Source organism: Scomber japonicus, chromosome 6 (assembly GCF_027409825.1).
Source record: "Scomber japonicus isolate fScoJap1 chromosome 6, fScoJap1.pri, whole genome shotgun sequence".
Classification (NCBI taxonomy): domain Eukaryota; kingdom Metazoa; phylum Chordata; class Actinopteri; order Scombriformes; family Scombridae; genus Scomber; species Scomber japonicus.
In genome coordinates this window covers 1455110-1477993 of record NC_070583.1, presented here as the reverse complement: position 1 = coordinate 1477993, position 22884 = coordinate 1455110, and the positions used below count along the sequence as shown (strand labels likewise).

Below are 22884 nucleotides of genomic sequence, written 5' to 3'. Positions count from 1 at the left end.
TTTTGTCATATTCGGTAAAAGACTCTTTACCTGAAATCATAATCTGCTGTTGATGACCTGTGGGTCTTCATAAATTATTTGTAATGTATAATACAGCAACAAGATTATGTCATGCTCATCACTCTGAAAATACAGTTTTCATTCACCAAATATGGGACACATTCCTTGAGTAAACTGTCTAACTTCACTTCACTTCAGCACAGACACCCTCCATGTCTAATCAATTCCCCTCTGAGACTTGTTTGCATGGTATGTGCCCTGTTGTGGTTCTTAACTGGTGTTATCCACAGCACTGAATAAACTTGAGGCACTGACAGAGACAGAGCGCAGCAGAGAGAGCATTTAAGGATATAGGAGTGAAATGATTAATTCAGTAGTTTAGATTCTTATTCTAGCTCCATTACAGACTGAATAACAACATTCTCTGCATTTCTTTGTCAATTAGTTATTTTTTGTGTGTGTGAGAAAAGGGATTAGTGGAGCTTTGATTTGAGATTACTTTGTGTCAGAACAGATAGACTTGTACTCAGTATTTGTTTCCGTATCCTGAGAAGTTTGTACTCCCAAGTCGAACTTCCAAACTCTGATCTCACAAGTACACAAGTGGTAAACTGTAAATTACGTCTGTAAATTGTAGTAACAGAAAATAACCTGGGTTATACTCTCCATGCATACTGATCATATACCATAATAAAACCACCAGAAGTACATTCTAAACCTACAGTATAGGAAACATTGTACGTTCACACAGTATAAAAGGGACACATTAGGTGTGTTACCTTATTATGGAACTCAGACACACATGCAAATATAGTAGTATACAGTGTGCATACTTGATATCCTAAACAGTACAAAAACAGCATCTCACATTCACAGTTGCAGCACTCATGACACCATACCTGAAGGTTTGTTCCTGCTGACAAGAGCACAGAAGTACAATGTGTGTTTGTGTGAGAGAAAGAAAGAGAGAGCAGTCAGTGAGACACACACATCTGACTAAACAGGATTATTTTCTTCTGTGGGTGAAGTGAGGACACAGTGTTGTGGGGCAGGAGAGTGCTCATGCTACCTCAGTCTGTGCCTAATGTGTACGTGTGTGCACTGTGTGCGCGTGTGAGTTGTGATGAGCATGATGTGTGTAGGCTATTCACGAAGGTTTAATCCTAATTTTTTTCCAAGCTGTACACAGCATGCATGTCTGTGTGTGTATTGGCTGCCCCCACAGTGAGGGCAACCAAAAGCTATCATTACCAATGTTATTTTTCTCCTCATTGCAGGAAATGTAGCCTACGTTCTGTGCAGTGTGTGTGTGTGTGTGTGTTTGTGTGTGTGTGTGTGCGTGTGCGCAGTGAGTGGCCCAGCCCTGCTCTCCACAAGACCAAGCCACAAGCGGGCTGACCTCAGCCTTAAAGAGGCACAGGATGCAGCACACACAGAACGCACTTGTAAAAGTTAGAAGACAACATCCTATTTAAATATACAGTATATGAGTCATGTCCCATATTTTGATCAAATCTAAAAACAAAGCTCATATTAAGTTTGGAACCAAAAACCTGGTTTTAGCAATCAAAACAAGAACACCTAATTTACTACTTTTAATTAATCCTCCACTACTGGCTTGCTCTTGTGGTTATGTACTATTCCAGTATCCACTGGAACTAGGCTTATATTGAACGTTTCTGCACAATTTATGTCTAATTCCAACATTCAGTGCAGGAAGTAGTGTGTCCTATATAATAAAGTAAATGTGTGGAAGTCAGGATGGTGGATGGGATATTTGAAGTCTATCTTAAAACAAGTCAGGGTGAGGTACCATATGAATATGATATCCATATGATGTTCCCTTGTGTTGCAGCAGATATACTGTCCAGAGAAACATACATAGACAGGTCTGAATGCTGTAGTGCTTTTACATAATCATATATTCCATGTGTCGTAGTGGAGTGCGATTGGTCTAATAAGCAGCAACGCAGAGCTATCAGGACTTTGCTGTCACACACGCTGCATTGATAGTCACATAAAAACACACACACACATTACATTGATAGTCACATAAAAACATACGCGCTGCATTGATAGTCACACAAACACACACGCATACACAGACACTCCCCTTGCGTACACTCTTGCTTGCTCACTCCAGATTCCGGGAGATTGTAACCCACCCACACACACACACACACACACTACCCATACACCAGCTGACACCCCAACACTGCAAAGTACTCAACATGACACTCCTGCTCCTTCTCAGCCTGCAATTATGATAAATGAAGTCATTAATTATCTAATTATGGTGATAAAAGAGTGTAGCTCTGTGTAATGTGCAGAATATGTGATTAGTGTGTGCTTGTGGTCAAACATTCTGCAGTGTGCTCCTTAAAGCAACTTGAGGCCAGGAGGGAAGCTCTTTACAAGCTTGCTTCCAACTGTAATTAATATGGTTAGCTTAGCTGAAAGTGTTTAACTAGACTGCAGAGAAACTACATCCAGCCTGGCACTGCTAGTCAGGCTGGATTTCAAGACTCTCCACAAGGGCTCACCGCCTGAAATTAATCACTGTAGAACTGGGAGCCATGAATGCTCCTCTTCACCTCCTCCTCTTTTATTTCTTTCACTTTCCAGAACACAGTGGTTCCCAGGAAGAAGTGACACAGTGATTAACAGTCTTGATGTGAAGAGTTTCCTGCTGAATACAGTGGGCGGGAGAGTGACATGTAAAGGTTAGACTTCCGAGGTAAGTGTGTGTGTGTGTGTGTGTGTGTGTGTGTGTGGGGGGGGGGGGGGGGGGCGGGGTTGGCCAGTGAAAGTGGGAGTCAAATGTTAAGCCTATCCAGTTAGAGCAGGTACCAGCAGACAACACATCTATATCAACACACACAACAAAAGGCTACAATTTCCTCTCTCCAGCATTAAGCTGCCCCCCACCTCATTATTTTGGTTGGGAAGCATCAGAATAGAAAGGGAAGAAAAAAAACACACACAATTTAACATCAGGGAAAGAACCTTTTCAGCCCAGGGGCCAAACCAAGTGGATACAGAGAACGTGGATCTATATATGGTAAGGTTTGGTGAAGGTTTGTAGGTGTATGTACTGGTGCAGCAAATAGCTGATATTAGTTTCAGTGTTTGCTTGAGATATGTACTACTGAGTGCATTTTTTGGTACCAATGTTTTGGTAACTGTAGCCCTCGGTCAGGAACAGATATCGTCAGGTGGTGTCCAACCTTCATAGAGTGTTTCAGCCTTCAACCACTACACTCTCCAGTTGGTGGGCTGGCAGTAATAACTCACCGCCTATCTGCTCCAGACCTCCAGCTTTCGTCCTCCCTTTTGATCCTAGCCAGCAGGAGGCTTACTCAGCCTTCTCCCCAATCCTGCAAGCAGCTTGCTTTTTACTTCTCCCGTCAAGGCCAAGTACTGACAGCATCTGCCATGCTGACTTGGCAGGGAGGCCTCTGCAGCCTATTTCCACCAGGAAGAGCCACACCTGCCAGCCCTTGTCCCTGCACTCTTGGACCAAGGGCTGGTACTTGAGGGCCTTCCCCTAGTGGGCTTCGTCACAGCCCTCCTCCTATGAGACCGCCAACTCGACCAGGGTCATCTTCTGTCATATTTTTATTTCTAAAATATGACATTACTGCATGTGACGACTGTTATACTATCTAACTCAAATAAAGGAACATTTTCTGTCTGGAAGAAACACAACACACTGAACATTGTGTGTGTCACTGTGATCTATAGAGGGGGTCATGGAGATGCATGTACAGGTAAACCTGCTCAGCAAGTCTACTCTCGCGTAGCGTGCGACAAGTTGAAATAATTCAGGTCACAACCAATCATGCTTGACGCAAAAACGTGATGATGTCATTTTTGGCACACACACCCTTGCACTGGGGACACTGCATCAAGCATAATAAATCAGGCTGCTAGACTGACAGCTGTCTAATCCTGTCACAGTCAGCAATGGAACTTTTTTGCACCCAGACTCCACTCATATAACTAAATTAGGATCCTCTGTAAATTTAATGTTCAACATTATGGTTTAAAGAGCTGTTCAGTGTGTGTGTGTGTGTAAAGGGGCATAATTCATTAATTAGCTTTGGGCTGATATATGAGGCATGCCAAGGCTTGGCTAACAAGAGCCAGAAACTACATAAACTGATGTCCCTCCCCCAACTCTGCTGCTGTTCATCACGTTGGGATAAGTACACAGGGTTAACGACTGTGTATTATTATATATTATATTATTATTATTATCATTATTATTATTATTATTATTATATATTATATTATTATATATAACTATATATATATATTTTTTTGTTTGGCCATATCTATCTATCTATCTATCTATCTATCTATCTATCTATCTATCTAACTATCTATCTATCTATCTATCTATCTATCTATCTATCTATCTATCTATCTATCTATCTATCTATCTATCTGTTTATTTTGCTAGAAGTCATATGTCAAGTCGAAGAAGAACCAACCGTGTACCAAAATGCGTGTACCAGAGTGCGTAATGATATATGGTTCAATTCTTTTACGCACCGGGCGCACGCCGGTTACGCTTGGAGTTTGTTTATGGACAGCCAAACTTGATAGCTTAGTGTCATACACCGTTGGAAACCTCAGACTATTGGCTAAAAGGTTATTAACTTCATTCAACCTCAAATGCTTTCAAGTATTTGAAAAAGACATGGGCCACGATACACAAAAATGCACAAAATAGCATTAAAACGTCAATGGAAATCTAATTCACAAAAAAAACGTCATCACAGAAAACAAAGCAAGTCGTAAACAGCCACAGGCATAGAATCACAAATGAAGCTGTACCTAGAGTGAAATATAATAATGAAACATTCTCCTGTCTGCCAGGATGAAAACTGACCTCTCTTTTTTATACAACAGCTGTACACGCTGTACACTCAGCGAACAGAAAATACACCTCTACACAATCAAGGGCTGTATCTTTGTGGAGGCGCACCAACTAGCAGAAGCAGCACTTTGACTGTTTGGTATTTTCATGACCTTGAAAGAGGCGCAGACAGGTGGGAGGATTATTCAAATTAAGCGGCACAAAGAGTGTTGTATTTTGGTTAAAACTTGGTCCCAGATGTTGCACTAAAACAGACATCTCAGAACCACATCTATTTCATTGTGCTTAAAAGCTTACAGTTTACTGAGTTGTCTTTATCACGATAACTGTGATAACAGTGAATAGCACAACTGTTTCACTAGTGTTTTGTAGTAGTGTTATATTCATTTGTCTTATATTTAAAGTTGTGTTTCCCATGCACTGTATATAAATGGGGCTAGAAAAATATCAGAGATATAGTTATTTTCGTGTTCTGAATTTGACATGTGCTTGCTTCAGTAAAATTTCTCTGTGGTCCATTATACTTTTATGTTGTCTTCCATACAATGCAATGTTAATAAAAAATAAACTACAAACCTGCTCATGAAAATCCTGGTTCAGCTAAGCCAGACAATAACCACTTTTGTTAAACTACCTTGCCAATTTAGGGTTTCTTTTTATCACAAATTACCTTGCTCAACCAAGGATTAATCCAAACATTCCCCACAATTGTTAATATGTTTTTTCATTTAAATTGGCATGTTCCAATTTGAGTGAGAAAATGTTGCAATCAGAAGCTTTCCTGTGGCATTTACAGCAGAGGGGCACCATCACAGAGGTGTTCACAAGTCATTTTTTGCAAGTCCAAGTCAAGTCTCAAGTCTTTGAGTGAGAGTCCGAGTCAAGTCTAAAGTCTTTGAGGGTCAAGTCCAAGTTAAGTCTCAAGTCTCTGGTTAAGAGTCCAAGTCAAGTTTCAAGTCTCTCGCAAACACTAAATCAAATTCAAATTCTATAAGCTCTGTAAAATCCTCTATATAAGACAGTATTGATGATTGTTTCACTAGAATCTATAGCAATGTGATGTGGAAAAAATAATTCAGTTTCATAATTGTATTTTTCTTTAACAAGAGTTTTTTTTAACAATGCTGTAAAATACAATAAAAGAAATATATCGCACCAACAATGTATTTTGATAACAGGCACACAATATTTTGCATTTTAACAATAAATGAAAAAACACACCCAGAATGGTGCAAGTAAATTATGAGTTGTACTCATTTGACTTACTAACTTAAAAATGAAAAACTGGTTCTTTAAAACCTCTTTCACATTCCTGAAAAAAAAAAAAACCAAATATTTTCCTTAACAAGAAATAACTGTGTCTTAGTAATGTTGTAATTGATAACACACACTGCTGTCCGTTTGTTGGCTGACTGCGTGAAGGCATTGTAGACAAATGTAACGATCCAAGGGACTCCTGTTGGGCTTCTTTCACTCACCATTGTCTTGAAAACAGAGAGTTTCTAATACAGTATACAGTAGTAGACGGGCTCTGCTCGAAATGCGTGCGTACACACGGCGCGTGCCTGATGTTGGTGTTTACTGTCATCCTCAGTCACAGCCAGAGATCACTTCCCAAATGCAAACAGAGAAGACGAATGACAGATAATAAATAATGAGAATATAAATGATAACATGAAAATAATGGTAATCTGCGAGTCTCCAGCCTCAAGTCCGAGTCAAGTCTGAAGTGTTTTGAGGTTGAGTCCGAGTCGAGTCTGAAGTCAATGTGTAGTGCGACTTAAGTGCGACTCGAGTACGAGTCGCAAGTCCGAGTCACCAGCTCTGCACCATCATAACTGAAAATAAGCCAGCCCCCTCGGTCATCCGAATTAATTATTGCACATGTATCAAATATAACATTAACTTTCAATGAAAAAGAGCAGAAGCACTATATCACATAGCAACACTCACATATATAATGAGTCTAATATTTACTCCACCATCTATCAAGTTTCGAGTTTTTTCAAGGGGAAAGTACAGAAAAAACAGATAAATGGAGATTTGTTTGAAAGGTATATGTAACTGAAGTTCTAAGAATTCTGCATGCCTGCCAGAAATGTGTGTGATGTAAACCTGGGAAATTACATAATATCTGTACAACTCTCTCTGACGAGTGGTCAGGAAAAATGAAACATTAATTACATATTGAACCACTGGATTCCATTTTAATGTCATCAGATCTGTGTTGGTTGCATAAGTTCTTACTACCTCCACTAAGCAATTTTAAGAAGAAACACTACATAACTGTATGGCTATAACTATTAACAGTACATATTGTTTAACTGACAAAAAAGGGGGTTTATCACATGTATGTGGGACACCGAGGAGTGACAAAGACCAGCTACTACAATTATAGTATATAGGGATGTCCCGATCCGATATTGATATCGGAAATCAGTCCGATATCAGCCAAAAAAGTGAATATCGGATTTTATCGGACTGAATCTAAAAACTCCGATATAAACGCTCCGATATAAGCTGTCCATTTACCGCTCCAGTACTTCTATAATAATAGGTGACTCTGGTTTGATCACACTCCAACACAGTAGGTGGCGGTAATGCCCCTTAATTAACGTTGGTGCCGGCCGCGGAAGAAGAGCGTCTCTGATCCAGCATGCACAGCCCACGTGATCACAACAACGACAACGTGTGTGCCTGCAGCAAGGTGTAGTGATGTCGGCTGTGTGGAAGTATTTTACTGTAAACTCGGACAAAGACGTTGCAGCTAAATGCAACATTTGTCAGGCGCAAGTGTCCCGTGGAGGGACAGAACCAGGAAGGTTCAATACAACCAACCTCATCGCACATTTGAAAAAACACCACAAAAAAGAACATGAGGATTTTCGCGTGAGCAGCAAGGCAAAGCAACAAGCCTCTGGCTCGCTTCAGCAACCCACGCTGGCCGAAAGCTTTGCAAGACGTGACAAACTACCACGGGACAGCAAAAAGGCATTGTTTTGGGCACAGTCAGTCAGTGAAACTGGAGCTGTGTGAACTCTTAACTTAGAGCAGTTGGACAGTGGACAACATTGTGTTGTTGTTGTTGTTTTTGTCCCTGCCCACAGTTGTTTCCAACATATGCTGACAGTAAAAAAAATAACTGGAGTGAACTTGAATTGTTTGCACTTTAAAATGTAATTTATTCTATTCAATTGTATAATGATGTTGGTAACCAGTGGTTATTTTGCACTTTAAATATAACATTTTGTTTTTATTGGATTTGTTGAGGTAATACTCTTATGTTGAAGGTTAAAATTTATGTAACCAATTGGTTAATAATAAATGGGTCAGTTTTTCCTATACCTACTGTTGCTGACTATTGTTTTCTGTTATATCACTACAACATCAGTAACAGTAACAGTAACATCACTTTATCAAGCCTTTTCTAACATTCCACACAACAAAATAAGGAATAAATATATGTATGATTCGTGCCTATATCGTATCGTATTGATATCGGTATCGGCCAATACTCAAGGCTACAATATCGGTATCGTATCGGAAATGAAAAAGTCATATCGGGACATCCCTAATAGTATAGTATAGTATGTAGTAATGTTGCAGTGAGTTTGTAGCAGCAGCAGTTTAGACAAAGCATAACAGTGACCCTCTCACTGCAGAGTGACAAAGCTGCTTGATCCACTGTGTTATCACTTCTGTATTGCATTTATCTAAAAACGCCCCATTTCAGAATGCCCTTGTTAAAAGTCCCCAAGCTGGACCCAGAAAGATGTTAGATGTGATAAAAAGGTTCAAGTTGACACCATAGATCCCAGTCCTTACACCTTTTTAAAGAACACCTAGCAGCCTGTTCCATAATTAAGACTTTTTGCCAACAGGTGGACCAGCTGTCCAGAACATCTAACTTGCCAATCAACGTCAAATAAAGATTTATATGGTCCTGTGCTTTCTAAAATTATTTAGATTCAAACTGATCAAATTAACTATACTGTACACACAAAACAAAAACGTACCTGTTTCTTCATCAATGGCGAATCGTCCAAGCCCACTCCCATCACGAATAGAGTATTGGATTTCTCCATCTCTGCCGCTGTCCTCATCATTTGCAGTGACTTGGAGTAGGGTAGTTCCCATCCGGGCATTTTCTTTAACTAATCCTGTCAAGGCGAAGTGGGAAAAGTATGGAGCATAGAGGTTTTCGTTCACATCTACCACCTCTACTTCCACAAAGGTGACAGAGAGAAGAGATACAGGCCTTCCTTTGTCTTTGGCCCTTACAGTGAGGTTATAGAACTGCTGTGTCTCATAGTCCAGCTCTTTTGTCAGCCGAATAGCCCCACTGGTCCTGTCTACCTCAAACCATCCATTGTAGTCATTGGCCAAAGAGTAGCGGACTTGTCCCCCCAACCCCAAATCTGGATCCTGGGTTTCTAACCAAGCCACAACAGTTCCGACTGGGAGATCTTCCAAAGCCCTGGCTTTGTACACATTAGGGATAAATAGCGGGGGACAGTCATTTACATCATCCAATATGATTTTCAAAGATGTCACAGAAAATCTCTGGCTCCCTTTCACTGCCTTGTCTCGAGCCTCAATCTTCAGGTTAAAAGTAGAGACAAACTCCCTGTCAAGTTGGCCAGCAACATACACTATGCCATTAGTAGAGTTAATACCAAACTGAGTGGTGCTGGTCAAAATTGAGTATACAATCTCTCCATTCGGTCCAAGATCTTTGTCAGTGGCCTCAACCTGGATGACATCTGTACCTATGGCAGTGTTTTCAGGTAAGACAATTCTGTAACTTCCTTCTTGCAAAAACTGGGGTGCATTATCATTAGCATCTTCTATGTAGACAGTAAGCAAACGCCAAGCAGTTTTCTGGGGCAGGCCAAGGTCATAGATAGTTAAGTTGAGGAGATAACGATCTCTCTTTTCTCTGTCCATGGGGAGAAAGACACTAATAAGGCCAGTCTCCATGTCAATGGTAAAACAGCTGTCAGTGTTACCATCTGTGATAGAATATAGAATCTGACCGTTGAAACCTGTATCTCCATCATAGGTATTTACCTTGAAAACACTTGAGCCAACCTTTAGGTCTTCCACCACAGAAATATCTGTGGGAAAAGCTTTGTCAAATTGGGGCGTTTGCCGATTGACAGAGAAAAGGTCAATAAAGCCTTCCTCAATTTTGGGTTTAGTGCTCGCTTTGGACTTTTTTAATAACTTCTCAGCTAACTTCTGGGCTACCCTTGTCTCTTTGCAATTGAAACTTTTGGGAGGAGATTTCCCATGAACAACAGAGATGTTCACAAACATTGGATCAGAGAAGTTCTCACCATCTGTGGCAGTTATTTTGAGACTGAAGACACCATTTTTTGGACTGGCTGTGGCAAGGGGACGTCGCAGTGTAAGGACCCCTGAATCTGGGTTAAGGTCAAAGTATCCCCATTCATTGCCTAAAATTATCTTATATTTTACCAGTTCTAACTCATCTATATCAATTGCAGACATTGTGGTAATCACTTCGTCTACTGGGAAATCCCTAGAGATCACCCCCTGGCATGCTACCTTCTCAAACAATGGCTGGTTATCATTTACATTCTCCAGGTGAATTGTTACATTGACTTCACTCTCTCGCCTGTAAGGTGACCCCCAGTCAGATGCTCTGACAACAAACACAAAGCTCTCTGATGAGGATTCAAAGTCTATTTCTTTTGTGGTACTGATGATACCAGAAAACTGGTTGATTTTGAAGGGTAATGGCTGGAGGCTGGAAATGCTGTAAGTTATATATCCGTTTTCTCCCTTGTCCCCATCCTCTGCAGAAACGGTTAATACACTGGTCCCAACTGGTACACTCTCATTGACAAAAACCTCATAAGAGGTCTGAGCAAATGTTGGTGTGTTGTCATTAGCATCCTGAATAGTGACCCGCACTTTAGCTTTGAGCTCACTATCTACTTCCAATACCTCTAGATTAAAGACATCCTGGGTAACCTGGGTGAACCAGCGAGTGGTGGAGATTACACCTGTTAAGGTGTTAATTTGAAAAAACTCAGAGTCTGCAAAAGGTGTCAGGATATATTCTGCATCATCAGGCTCTGGTTTGATTTTAACGGCCTCTACAATCGTACCAGGTGGTGAAATTTCATTCAGACTAACATCATACATCTCCTGCTCAAATTTAATTTCCACTATTTGCCGTTTGTTGATCATAATGTGGACAACCTTGACAGCTGAGAATTTCTGTGGGGTGCCCCTGTCTTTAGCCTGCAATGTGAGATTATAGCCGTAAGGGTGAGTCTCCCAGTTTAAAGACACAGAGCCCTTTATGGCAAACTCCCCTTCCTCAGATCTTTCTATGTAAAACTGCTCTGAGGGGTCTCCACCCACAATGGCCACTGAGTCTATTTCTCCATTTAAGCCTTCATCCAGGTCCTCCACAGTGACTATGGCATACACAGGATTTTTATCAAGCCATGAGGGGCTGTGGATGACCACATTCATGAGTGGGGCATGCTCATTCACACGCTCCACATGGACAAAGAGCTTGGCTGTACTGCTGACACCGTTATTTCCATAAAGCTTCATGCCTCGGTCCACTGCCAGGATTTCTAAGTCGTACCGGTTCTGCTCATCAACATTGAGCTTCCCGCTGAGGGAAACCACTCCACTAGTTGGATGTACTGCAAAAAGCTCCATTTTCTCTTTGAAAAAGTAGTAAAACTCCCCATTGGAGCCAATATCGGCATCAGTGGCGGTAACTTGTGCTATGCTAGTCCTGAGAGGTGTGCTTTCCGCTATAGTGACGGAGTAAGTGGTAGGTGAAAACAAGGGCCGCAAGTCATTCATATCCAAGACCTGGATGCTGACTTTAGTCCAGGTCTCGAGGGCAGCCTCTCCCTTGACGGAGGCTTTCACTGTCAATACATAATTATCCTGAATTTCCCGGTTTAAAATGGCTGCATTGCCACCTTTAGTCCTTATGCGCAAGAAGCAGAAGTCACCCAGCACATACTCCTCAGCCTTGAAAAACCCTTCGTCATCACCTGAGGTGATTCTGTAGCGGATCTCCCAGGAGCTTTGGGACAGGTGGATACCCATTTTAACTTTACTGTTGGCATAGGTGCGTGCTGCTGAGTTTTCGTAAACCATGGCATGGTAGACAGCCTGAGTGAAGCCAAAGTGAGGTCCATCCTGCGAGGCCCCCTGGGTGTTCTGGCCATGGCAGAGTGGTGGCTTGAAAAACAGCAACAGCAGCAGCAGGGCGAGGCCAAGGAGAGGGGCTCGCATGCCTGCCCACTGGCCCATATTCACATCCATTCCATCATCACTCCATCCTGAAACAGAAAGAGACAGAGAGAGAATGTTTACCCACAGAGGGAGGGACTTACAGCAACAACAGACCACATATCCACAACTTGACCTTGAAACTCTGAGCCTGACGGGCTGCTAATTATCCACTGGACCACAGAGATAAATTGGATGTGGGGAGGGGACAGGGAGTTCACAGTTCTTGGTGACCAAAATAAAGACTGACATCATCCATCACCCCCCCCCCCCAAAAAAAAAAGAAGGTGGTTTGAGAAGGAGCAAAATAACTGCATGGCTAGGAAAAGGAGTGTAACATAACCAAAACAAACACTGAAGAAAATAACCACCAAAAACAAAATGATGGGCTGCTACACCATGACCCTATCATAACCCTTTTCCTGAAATACATAAAAACTGCAGCCCTGATTCACAAAACCTTGTCATGTCTTCAGAGGCAAACCAAATATGGGTTTGAACTGAGTCAAGTAGCTGATGTGTTCAGATTTTGTTCTGTTTTTCAAAAAGAAAAAGAAAAAAAACAGGCAGCCACAAATATGTGCCAATCTGGGCTTTGGGAGAAAAGTCTGATCCAGTAAATGCCATGTTGTGGCCATAGGAGTGCCACAGTGGTCTGCATTTTGATGACTCTGCACTTTCCACCACAAGTGATGGAAAGATGGGCTAGGAAAAGGCAGACCATGTCCAAGCACACTGATAATAACACGTGGCTCAAGCAAACAAATACATCTACTCATTCCCAACACACACACTTACACATACAACATACACATATGCACACAGCTTCTGCAACAATGAAAACTTATTTGTTTCAAATAAGAGACTTAACCTCTGACACAAAAACCAATAAAACAAAAAAATAAATAAATAAATCACCTCAGCTTAAACAATGCAAACTGATGCTGAAGCGTGCATTTAAATACAATTCAGCAGTCATTCATTCGGAAGAAATGCTCAAATCCCCCTGAGTGAAATGCCAGAAACAACACTGCAATTTTTTTCTGACCTTAAACTGTCATCTCATTGTCAACTTCAGTCAGTGAAGATGGAGATGGGGGGTGGGATGAGGACTCTCCTGCTGAGAAGTGCCTCAGAGCAGGCTACGGCTAAACTGTACTGAGTACATCTCCTCTTTGAAAAAATAGTCCCAACAGGGAGGCACAGTAATAATATCTCTCTTCACTTATAGACTCATTGCATAGTCACTACATGCTTAAGCACTGAAAGCCATATTGGTACTGTATATGTTCTAGGATTTGACATTGTTTAGTGTTTTTTGCTCGTCCAAAGGTTTTCAAAACACAGTAGATGAGAGTGTCAGTGTTCCTGGGTTGATGTGATATTCTGAGGGTTAAGGGATGATGCTGGAAATGTTCTATATTTTTCTTATTGCTAACAAATCTTGCTTATAGAGCCAAACCGACACTGAATTGATTTTGTGTGTATCCAAAAACCTCTGTTGTTTAGAAACACACACCGCTGCACTGGATGACATGTTCTTTCACCACAAAGAGGGCACAGTAGTTTGTTTAGAGACAGAGCTAAACAATGAGTGACCACATTTTCAGTGTCAGAAGAGTAGTTGTGATGCCACTGTGCATGCATGAGAACACAGCTCCATATTGTACATTTCTCAAAAACAACAACAACTGTAGTACAAAGTCAAAATATGCTGAAGCATTCACATATTTTGCACTACACCCTTGCTGATATTTTAAGTCACGCGCAAGCTGGAGTAAAAAGTAAGCCTTAAATCACAGGTAGCCACTCTTATTCTTTTTTTCATGTTGCCACAATCATGCTTTGTAGGAAACAGGTTGGCGGTTGTAGACCATTCTAAAGAATATAAAATATATTCAGACACTTGGCAAGGTGCATCCTTTGTAATTAAGATCAGTTAGTTTGTTTGTGTATACTGCAGGATTAATTTTGACTGATTTTGCACAGGTCTTATTACCTAAGGATGTTACATTGAAGACTTTCCTTTGAAAGTGTTGCAAAAATGAAGAGCTAAAGTCAGGAGATGCCTTCATTAGTTTTTATTATGATTTTAAATTGACTTATTTATTTGACTTAATGCAATATAGTCCAGTGATATATTATGGCAAGTTTAATGTCAAGAGCTTTCTCATTATCTTGGAGAATAAGACTAATAAACAAGTCAGTCAAAGACCATTTATTTTCTAATGGTGCTTATTATTACACATATGCTGGAGGAAATGGCATATGTGTGGAGAATGCTCATTAGACTTTGACAGCCTGTGGCTCCACTGCTGTTAGAGTTCAAACTGTCGAGTTTGAATTTAGCCTGCTGTTATTCTCAGTTGTTACAATCTCACAATGCCCCAAATGCAGTCACATTTGGAACTTCCATAAATACACATCTGGGCAAAGAGTTCCCTGCTATGTTTGCACACACACACACACACACACACACATACACACACACACACACACACACACACACACACACACACACACACACAGACTCACTCACCTACCTACTTGTGGCTACCAGAACTTATTTCTGTCCCCCAAATGTAGAGTTTTGCTCAGAGTGCTGGTTGAAGGGCAGTGTGCAGTGCGTTGATGTCAAGCACATGTACTGCTACTGTATGCTGCTTGCTCTCTGCTGGGACAAGACTAGCTGTGATTGTATTGAAGGGCCTGGTGGACCATAAGTGAGAACATACAGTATGGATCAATTCATAGCGGGCTACCTGAGTTACTATGCACTTGATGTCAGTGATGCTGCTGTAGTGGAATGTAAAAAAAAAAAAAAAAAGGATGCTGTCTTTGGGGGGTACTCCCCCCACTCTTATTTCTGTATATCATATACGATTCTTTTGCTAATGTATGACCTGACCCTATCCCCTGTTGTTCTTGTTGTTTTGGTTGTTTCCGTCTGACAGCACTGTTTATTTGTTTTTGTGGCTGTCTTATGTCTGTATGTGTTTATAATATGTTATGTATATTTGGCTACTCATAATGGCATGCTGTTTGTGTGAAGGAACTGAAACTGTACTACTTTGTTTTTGCTACATCTGGCATAACCTTCCACTCTTGTCTCCCTAGCCTGCGCTGTATATTTTTGTATGTTGTTTTTGTTGTAGAAAACTCAATAAAGATATTGAACATAAAAATGCTACTGTAAATCAGCTTAGAACACATTAAGGAATTAAGGATGAGGGGATAAATTCCAGTCTTTACCATTCATATTGTCAATCTATGCCATGAAAAGAAAGAAACAGAAACAATCCTCTGTTCTGTTGTCAGAATCACTAGAGCACAAAATGTCGATGAATCTTCTGCTGAAAATATGTATTTATTTATTTATGTTATTAGTTTATTTGTCAGGGACAGTGCATATTAATAAACATATCTGTAAATATGCCAGAATTAGCTCAAAGGCTATTTGGCAGGTAAAATCAAGAAACACATTTAAAACATAAGACAAGTTAGTAAGTCATTTCTCAACAAGTGCACTATTTCCTGCTGTTTAAGTATCATTTGGTAAAAAATGTACAGTAGGTTTCACAGGGCTGCTGGGATATCTCACAGAGTACACTGTAATATTACCACTGTTTGGTTTAAATTTGCAATTGACAGGTCTAAGAGTCTTGGAAACTCTTAAAACATCATTGTTATTAAATAGTTAAGTGTACTTATTGTGGAAAAGACAGTATTTTGAAAGTATGCAGAATAACACATTACACAGGAATAATAGAGTGAATAAATAGAACTTGATTTACAAAAAATGTTGTTTGTAGGAAAAGTGCTAAATCATGCACAAAATGTTGGTATGGTCTGTTATTGGACGTATGTATGAATTGCTTCTTCTCATGTCTTTCTACGTGTATTTACAACACACACGCATACACTTACATAAAAACAGAAAAAAGAGAAATGTGTTCAGAAACATTTGAGAGAAAAAACAAGCCTAAGTACAATGTGCTGCAGGTTGTGACATGGCAGCTTCAGCTTGGTGATGGCTTCTCTCTGGTAGATAGTCCTTGTGAACACTGTTGTCACTGATCTCGATGGAATGATATAAGTCAAAAAAGGGGACCAGATCCTGTAGAAAACCTGAGTCATACCTCTGGACCTGTATGTAGTATTCCATGGGTAACATGTCAAGAATAACCTTATGCCATCCAGCTATAGTGGGGGATTTACAGTCTATCCACTTAAGCAATATATTCTTCCTTGCACAAAAGGTAAGAATAGAGAAGAGTCTTTTGGAATGTGCACTTTTCAGTTGTGTGTCTGGCAGTCCAAACAGTAGACACAATGGGTCTTTTTTAGGTTTAATGTCAATGATTAAATGTAGTCGATTTTCTACATCTTGCCAGTATTCATCTATGTGTCTACAAGTCCAGACACAGTGAATATAACCTTACCTACCTTTACTAGGTCCTGGGAGAAAAAAACCAAAAGAAAGTTAGGAAAAAAATAAAACCCACAGAGGGTATCTGGGGTTGATGGACCCTGAATCCTTCAAAAGATGCAAACATATCAGCTCAGAGGTGGCGCACCCTTAGCCACATAGAGATAAGAACATAAATACGATTATATCCATAACCATAACAAATACAGACCCTTATATGCAATTTTTTTATGCAGGGTTAGAAAAACTGTAACGAATGGAATGAGTAAGAATTGTTATAGTTACGTAACAACCTTAAATAATACTGCCTAATGAGATAGGACATCAGGCAATGTAACATAAGTGTCCCATCTCTCCTAGAAAAAGCAAACTGCCCCACTCAGAAGAGTTGAATCTGGCGATGATAACACTCACCCCAATAAATGCTTCTAAGACAGTTTCAGAGAGTCAATATATGCAGATACTTCACCCGGAGTGTGGAATGTTTTCGTGGAGTCGTTCACCGTGACCCTGAGTGAAGCTGGATACAGCATGGCATAGCGCGCCCCGGGGATGTTCTGCAGCTCCCTTTTAACAGCCACGAATTCCCGTCTCCGCTTCAGCGTCTCTGCAGCAAAGTCTTGGAAGAAATATATTTTAACTCCCTCGAACAGAACCTCCTTCTTACGTCGAGCAGCCTCCATAACTCTCTGGCGATCGGAAAAGTTGTGGAATCTGACGATCATCGCACGGGGCAGCCTCGATGCAGCAGGGCCGGGTATACGGTGAGCCCGCTGCAGCTTTATCCGATCTGCTTTGGTCTCGATGTCCAGAACACGGGGGATCCACTGCTCCATAAACTTAACCGCGTTGCTGCCCTCCACTTTCTCAGATAATCCCAGGATCCTCAGGTTCTTCCGGCGGCCGCGGTTTTCCTGGTCCTGAAGACGCTCCGTTAGCTCCTTAACTGACTTCGTTTAAGATAGCGACTTGCTTCTCTGTCTTGGTCGCAGTATTTTCCACCGCTAATATCCTCCCTTTGGCTTTGTTGAACCGGTCACCAATCGCGTTAAGACGCTGCGATATGTTATTGTTAATACTGTGCAGCATACGGTCCAGTTTATCATCAATCATGCTGGTGATATTAGCGGTCATTACCTCCATGACTTTTGCAATCGCCGTTTCCAATTCAGGTGTGTTGTCTGCGTTGTCGCCATATTGGCCGGGCAGCGGCTTCTCCGCAGCGGTCTTCTTGGTCTGTTTCGGAGGCATTTTGCCGGTTGAATTGCCCCAAAAGTGCTCCAGAGACATTACACGGAGTAGATACTCCGTATTATCGTAGTTGGTTTGTTAAAAATAAATGATTAATGTCGAAAAATAAATGGGTGTGCCGGAGCTCCAGCCAAACGTGTTTACTCGTCTGTTTGCATCACCGGAAGTCACAGTGGCATTTTTACAATAACAACATCAGACATATATTCTGTATGTGCTTGTTCCAGAAGTCCAGTGAAGGTATATGAGGCTTAAACTATTCCCACCCAGTGAGCTGCACCATTCCCTCAAACGGAAACATATCTAGATGTCTTGTGCATTCCCTAAAGCCTAGCCTGACACATTAGCTCATTATGTTGGACACACTGGTGGCTCAGCAGAGTTAAAGTGGAAATATTTTTTCTTAAAACTGTACATTCTTTCGGAAAAAAAAACTGCAGACATTTGGGACACTGAAATCATTTAAATTCTGTGCTACCCTGCTCTTATTCTTAAGTGCATAATTGCCATGCTGTTTCTATATAAGGAAACACTACAAGCCTGTGTCTGCAATGTTTGCCACACACAGATATGAGAGGCCCCTTGAGAAATAATTCATACTTGGTCTCTCACACAGCATCATAGTATCACATATACCAGGGGTTGGCAATTAAGTTTGGCCACGGGCCAGATATTTTCCAAGCCATTAGATGGCGGGCCACTACCAAAACTGACCACTGGGGGCGCTATTAATTATATGCCGTTTTAATTTAAAAAAACACTTTCACTAGTTGCGGTTAGCTGTCAAAAATGTCACTATCAAAAAATCTCAAGAGAAAGGTTGACAACGAAAACAGGATCTTTAATCATGAATGGACAGAGAACTATGCCTTCATCCTACCCAGTTTCGTTAATGCAAAGCCCACATGCCTGATCTGTAACGAGGGTGTCTCTGTATGTAAAGAGTATAATATTAAACGACACCACGAAACGAAGCATGCTAACTTCAAGGTTGCATTCCCTCAGAAGACAGAGGCGCGAAAGCAAAAAATCGAAGCCCTGAAAGGTGGATTTGCACACAGCAACAGGATCCTGCTGCGAGGCCTCACATCCCAACAGAAGGTAACAAGTGCATCTCTAAAAGCGTCCTGGTTGCTAGCAAAGCACAACAAACCATTCACTGATGCAGAGGTCTTCAAGGAGATGATGGTGGTGGTTTTGGAGGAGTTTGCTACCGACAAGTCGATGGATGGTGTGATCGGGTCAGTGAAACAGATGTCCCTCTCTGCGAGGTCTGCTGCCCGCCGCGTAGAAGCGCTGTCCGACAGGGTGCAGGGTGAAATCATCACCGGTGTCAGTCACGCAAACTACTTTTCCTTAGCCATTGACGAGAGCACTGACAACACAGATGTAGCCCAGTTGTGCGTTTATGTGAGATATTTTGATGGGAAAAATTTCAAGGAAGAGCTGCTGTCTCTAAGTCCACTAGAAGGGCACACCACTGGAGATGCTATATTTGCGAAACTGGAAGAGTTGTTTCAGTTATATTCATTAACATTTCAGAGGGTTAACCTAATCGTGACAGACGGGGCTCCTGCTATGATGGGAAAACACAGAGGTCTGGTAAGCAGGCTGAAAGAACTCGCCCCCCAAATGCATGGGCTGCACTGCCTCATCCACCAAAGTGTCCTTTGTGCCAGACTGAGTGGCGAGCTAAAGGATGTCATGGACAAAGTGATGAAAGTCATTCATTTTGTCAGAGGTACATCAAGCACCCAGCATAGGCTTTTCCGACAACTTGTGGCTGAGTTGGAAGATGCTGCCCACGATGACTTGCTGCTTCACAATGATGTGCGCTGGTTGAGCAAGGGGAAAGCACTGGATCGCTTCTGTGCGCTACTTAATGAGATCAAAGCGTTCCTTAGAATGAGCAAGAACAAGGCAGCAGCTGACCACCTTATCCTGCTGGAAGATGAAAAGTTCATGTCCAATGTAGCGTTTTTATCTGACATATTTGGCCACCTAAACCAGCTTAACTTTCAGCTACAGGGGAGAGACAAAACCATCGTGGATATGGTTGAAAAACTGGAGTCATTCACGAGGAAGCTTGAGATGCTTGAGGCAGACATATCTACCGGCAGGCTCCTGCATTTCAGCACACTGAAGACAGCGGGACAAGTGACGGAGCTGATGGTTGACTTCATCAAGAGGCTACGGGCCAACTTCACTTCTCAGTTTGATGACTACTCCATCCCAAAAGACATCATTCACTTTGTACGTGACCCTTCAGTAAAACCAGCCGACAACTTCTCCTCCCTGGCGAAAGAAATGATCCCCTCTTTAGATCAGGCTGCGCTGGAAATGGAAATTATTGACTTCCAAACCACCTCAGTTGTGCGAGATGCGCTCCGAAGTGCGGAGTCTGTGAGCGCCTTTTGGGTCGGCCTACTATGCTCCAAGGAATACAGCAACCTCAAGACAATGGCACTTTACATTCAGACAATGTTCCCTTCCACATACGTCTGCGAGTCTTCCTTCTCAGCTATGAATGCAATAAAAACGCACGAGAGGAATAGACTGACTCACAAAAATCTCGAGAACTGCCTGAGGATTAAAGTGACGTCTATTTCACCAGATATCCAGCAGATAGTGACCAGCGGGAGATGCCACTTTTCACACTAGGTGAGTAGTCTAAACCAGTTGTTGTGTCTAAAATCTGAACTGTATTTTGAATGAACGTCTCAGCCTAATTCAGGCCTACAGTAAATGTAGCACGTCTGCTCTGTCGTTTCAGGAGCTTTGAGCACTTCCAGCCCATGGTCGAGTGGATTCAGCTTTTTTGCTTCGTTCTTTTTTGTTCTGATTTGCTCCGATTTGCAATTGCATTGTTATCAGTTCACATTTTTGGTGCCACCACAGTCATATAAATGCCTAAATAACTTCAGTACACTATGTTTAAAACTCGTGTTTTACTTTTCACAGTTGTAAAGGCCTATGTTTGATGTCTGGCCTGTTTAAAAGAAGTCGTGTTTTAATTTTCACAAGGCTAATGTGAAGCCTATGTCCTTTGTTTGAATGACAACTGTTTTAGGGACTAATTCGGAATTTCAGCACCAGTCGCTGTCCACTGATTTACTGTTTTTGCATGTTGAGTGTTCACGCTGCACCTCGCTGACGTGCTTATTCACTCTAGTATCCAGATAAAACAAATAAGCATTATTTTTCGATTGAGGTGATTTTTCTGTTTTGGAAAATGAAGTTTCTAAATAAAGAGCACTTTTGAGACTGGTAGTCCGATTTTTAAATTTTTATATATATTTTTTTTTCATTTTCTAGTCTAGTCTAAACAATCTCGCGGGCCAGATGTTTTTGCCACATCTGGCCTGCGGGCCGCCTATTGCCGACCTATGACATATACACTACTATACTCATACACAAACACCACTATACTCTCTCACATACACAATTATACTATAGTCTATGACAGAGGGGTATAGTATTGTCTGTGAGTATAGTAGGGTTTTTGTGTGAGTATAGTAGTGTGTGTGAGAGTATAGTAGTGTGTGTGAGAGTATAGTAGTGTGTTTGTATGAGTATAGTAGTGTGTGAGAGTATAGTAGTGTGTTTGTATGAGTATAGTAGTGTGTGAGAGTATAGTAGTGTGTTTGTATGAGTATAGTAGTGTGTGAGAGTATAGTAGTGTGTTTGTATGAGTATAGTAGTGTGTGTGAGAGTATAGTAGTGTGTTTGTATGAGTATAGTAGTGTGTGTGAGTGTATAGTAGTGTGTGTGAGAGTATAGTAGTGTGTGAGAGTATAGTAGTGTGTGTGAGAGTATAGTAGTGTGTGAGAGTATAGTAGTGTGTTTGTATGAGTATAGTAGTGTGTGAGAGTATAGTAGTGTGTGTGAGTGTATAGTAGTGTGTGAGAGTATAGTAGTGTGTTTGTATGAGTATAGTAGTGTGTGTGAGATTATGATGCTGCATATGAATTATTTCTCAAGGGGCCTCTCACACACACACACACACACACACACTCTCTCTCTCTCTCTCTCTCTCTCTCATTCTCTGTGGTGAGAGGCTGTTGGTTTCATCCTAACTTTGTTAGCAGACAAAGCAGCACACACATAGTGAGATAGTGAGACAGAATGTATAGCAGAAGGCTGAAAATAGTTCGTTATCCGCCCATTATAACTCACAGTGTGTGTGAAGACAACAGTAAACATGTCAGATGCTACGGGCCCCTCTGAAGGGGGGGGGGCTCCAATCAATCAACTGCTGGTTTCAATTCCCTACAAGATCCATCTGTTTTAAACACATTCATTATACATTTAAGTATTATAGATATATATAGGAAATCAATCAAACATCTTCAGTGCCTGATTCCTTATAGCTGCCCTGATCTTCACCACACAACACATTTATGTTCACGTTTAGCAACTACACTGTCCCTGAGGGTCAAAACACAACAAACAAATGTTTCACAAAACATCAACATTTCCAAAACACAACATATCAGGAAACACAACCACATTTCACAACACATAACAGTATTTCACATTCTGGAAAGGACTGGACAACACTTGTTCATGATTGCATAAAACTGGAGGCTCAGTGAGAGGTGGCTCAGGTTCCTATGGCTGGCTAGCTGTGCACTTCTGCGATAGACTGTAGACTGCCTGAGAGGGCCTGGTTGGCTTGAACCGTGATGGAGCACGAGAGAGAGAAAAACCCAAAACATTCAGGAGTGTTTTACTAACAATTTCACAATATCTGCTAGTTTTGATCCATCATAAAGTCAATTTATTTGATGAAAAGGAATGAAAAAAGCATCAAAGAAAAACTCATTTCAAATGGAATTGCCGGGAAATGCAATGGAGACCTCAAAGTATGAGTACTTCAGAAGATATTGGTGTACAAAGCAAAAACTAAATTAGTTATTATACAAATAAATGTTATTCTGTGTTGCTCTGTGGACCAAAAAACTATTCTTTGGATGACAACATGAGGTTTGAGTCAGTGGCTTTCTAACCTGAACCATCAACAGTT

The 22884-nt window shown here is 41.2% G+C and overlaps 2 protein-coding genes across 2 annotated transcripts in view; one reads left to right on the top strand and one right to left on the bottom strand.

Annotated features, from left to right (window-relative positions):
• fat3a (FAT atypical cadherin 3a) overlaps positions 1-22884 on the bottom strand; it is a 194875-nt gene that overhangs the window by 109206 nt on the left and 62785 nt on the right. The window contains exon 2 of the mRNA XM_053320639.1: positions 8902-12228. Within this exon, the coding sequence (XP_053176614.1) occupies positions 8902-12211 (3310 nt within the window). The 5' untranslated portion in view covers positions 12212-12228. The remainder of the gene's footprint in view (positions 1-8901; positions 12229-22884) is intronic.
• Positions 18648-20519, top strand: LOC128360751 (SCAN domain-containing protein 3-like). The gene has a single exon (XM_053321248.1). It carries the CDS (start codon positions 18648-18650, stop codon positions 20517-20519), a length of 1872 nt encoding a protein of 623 aa, XP_053177223.1.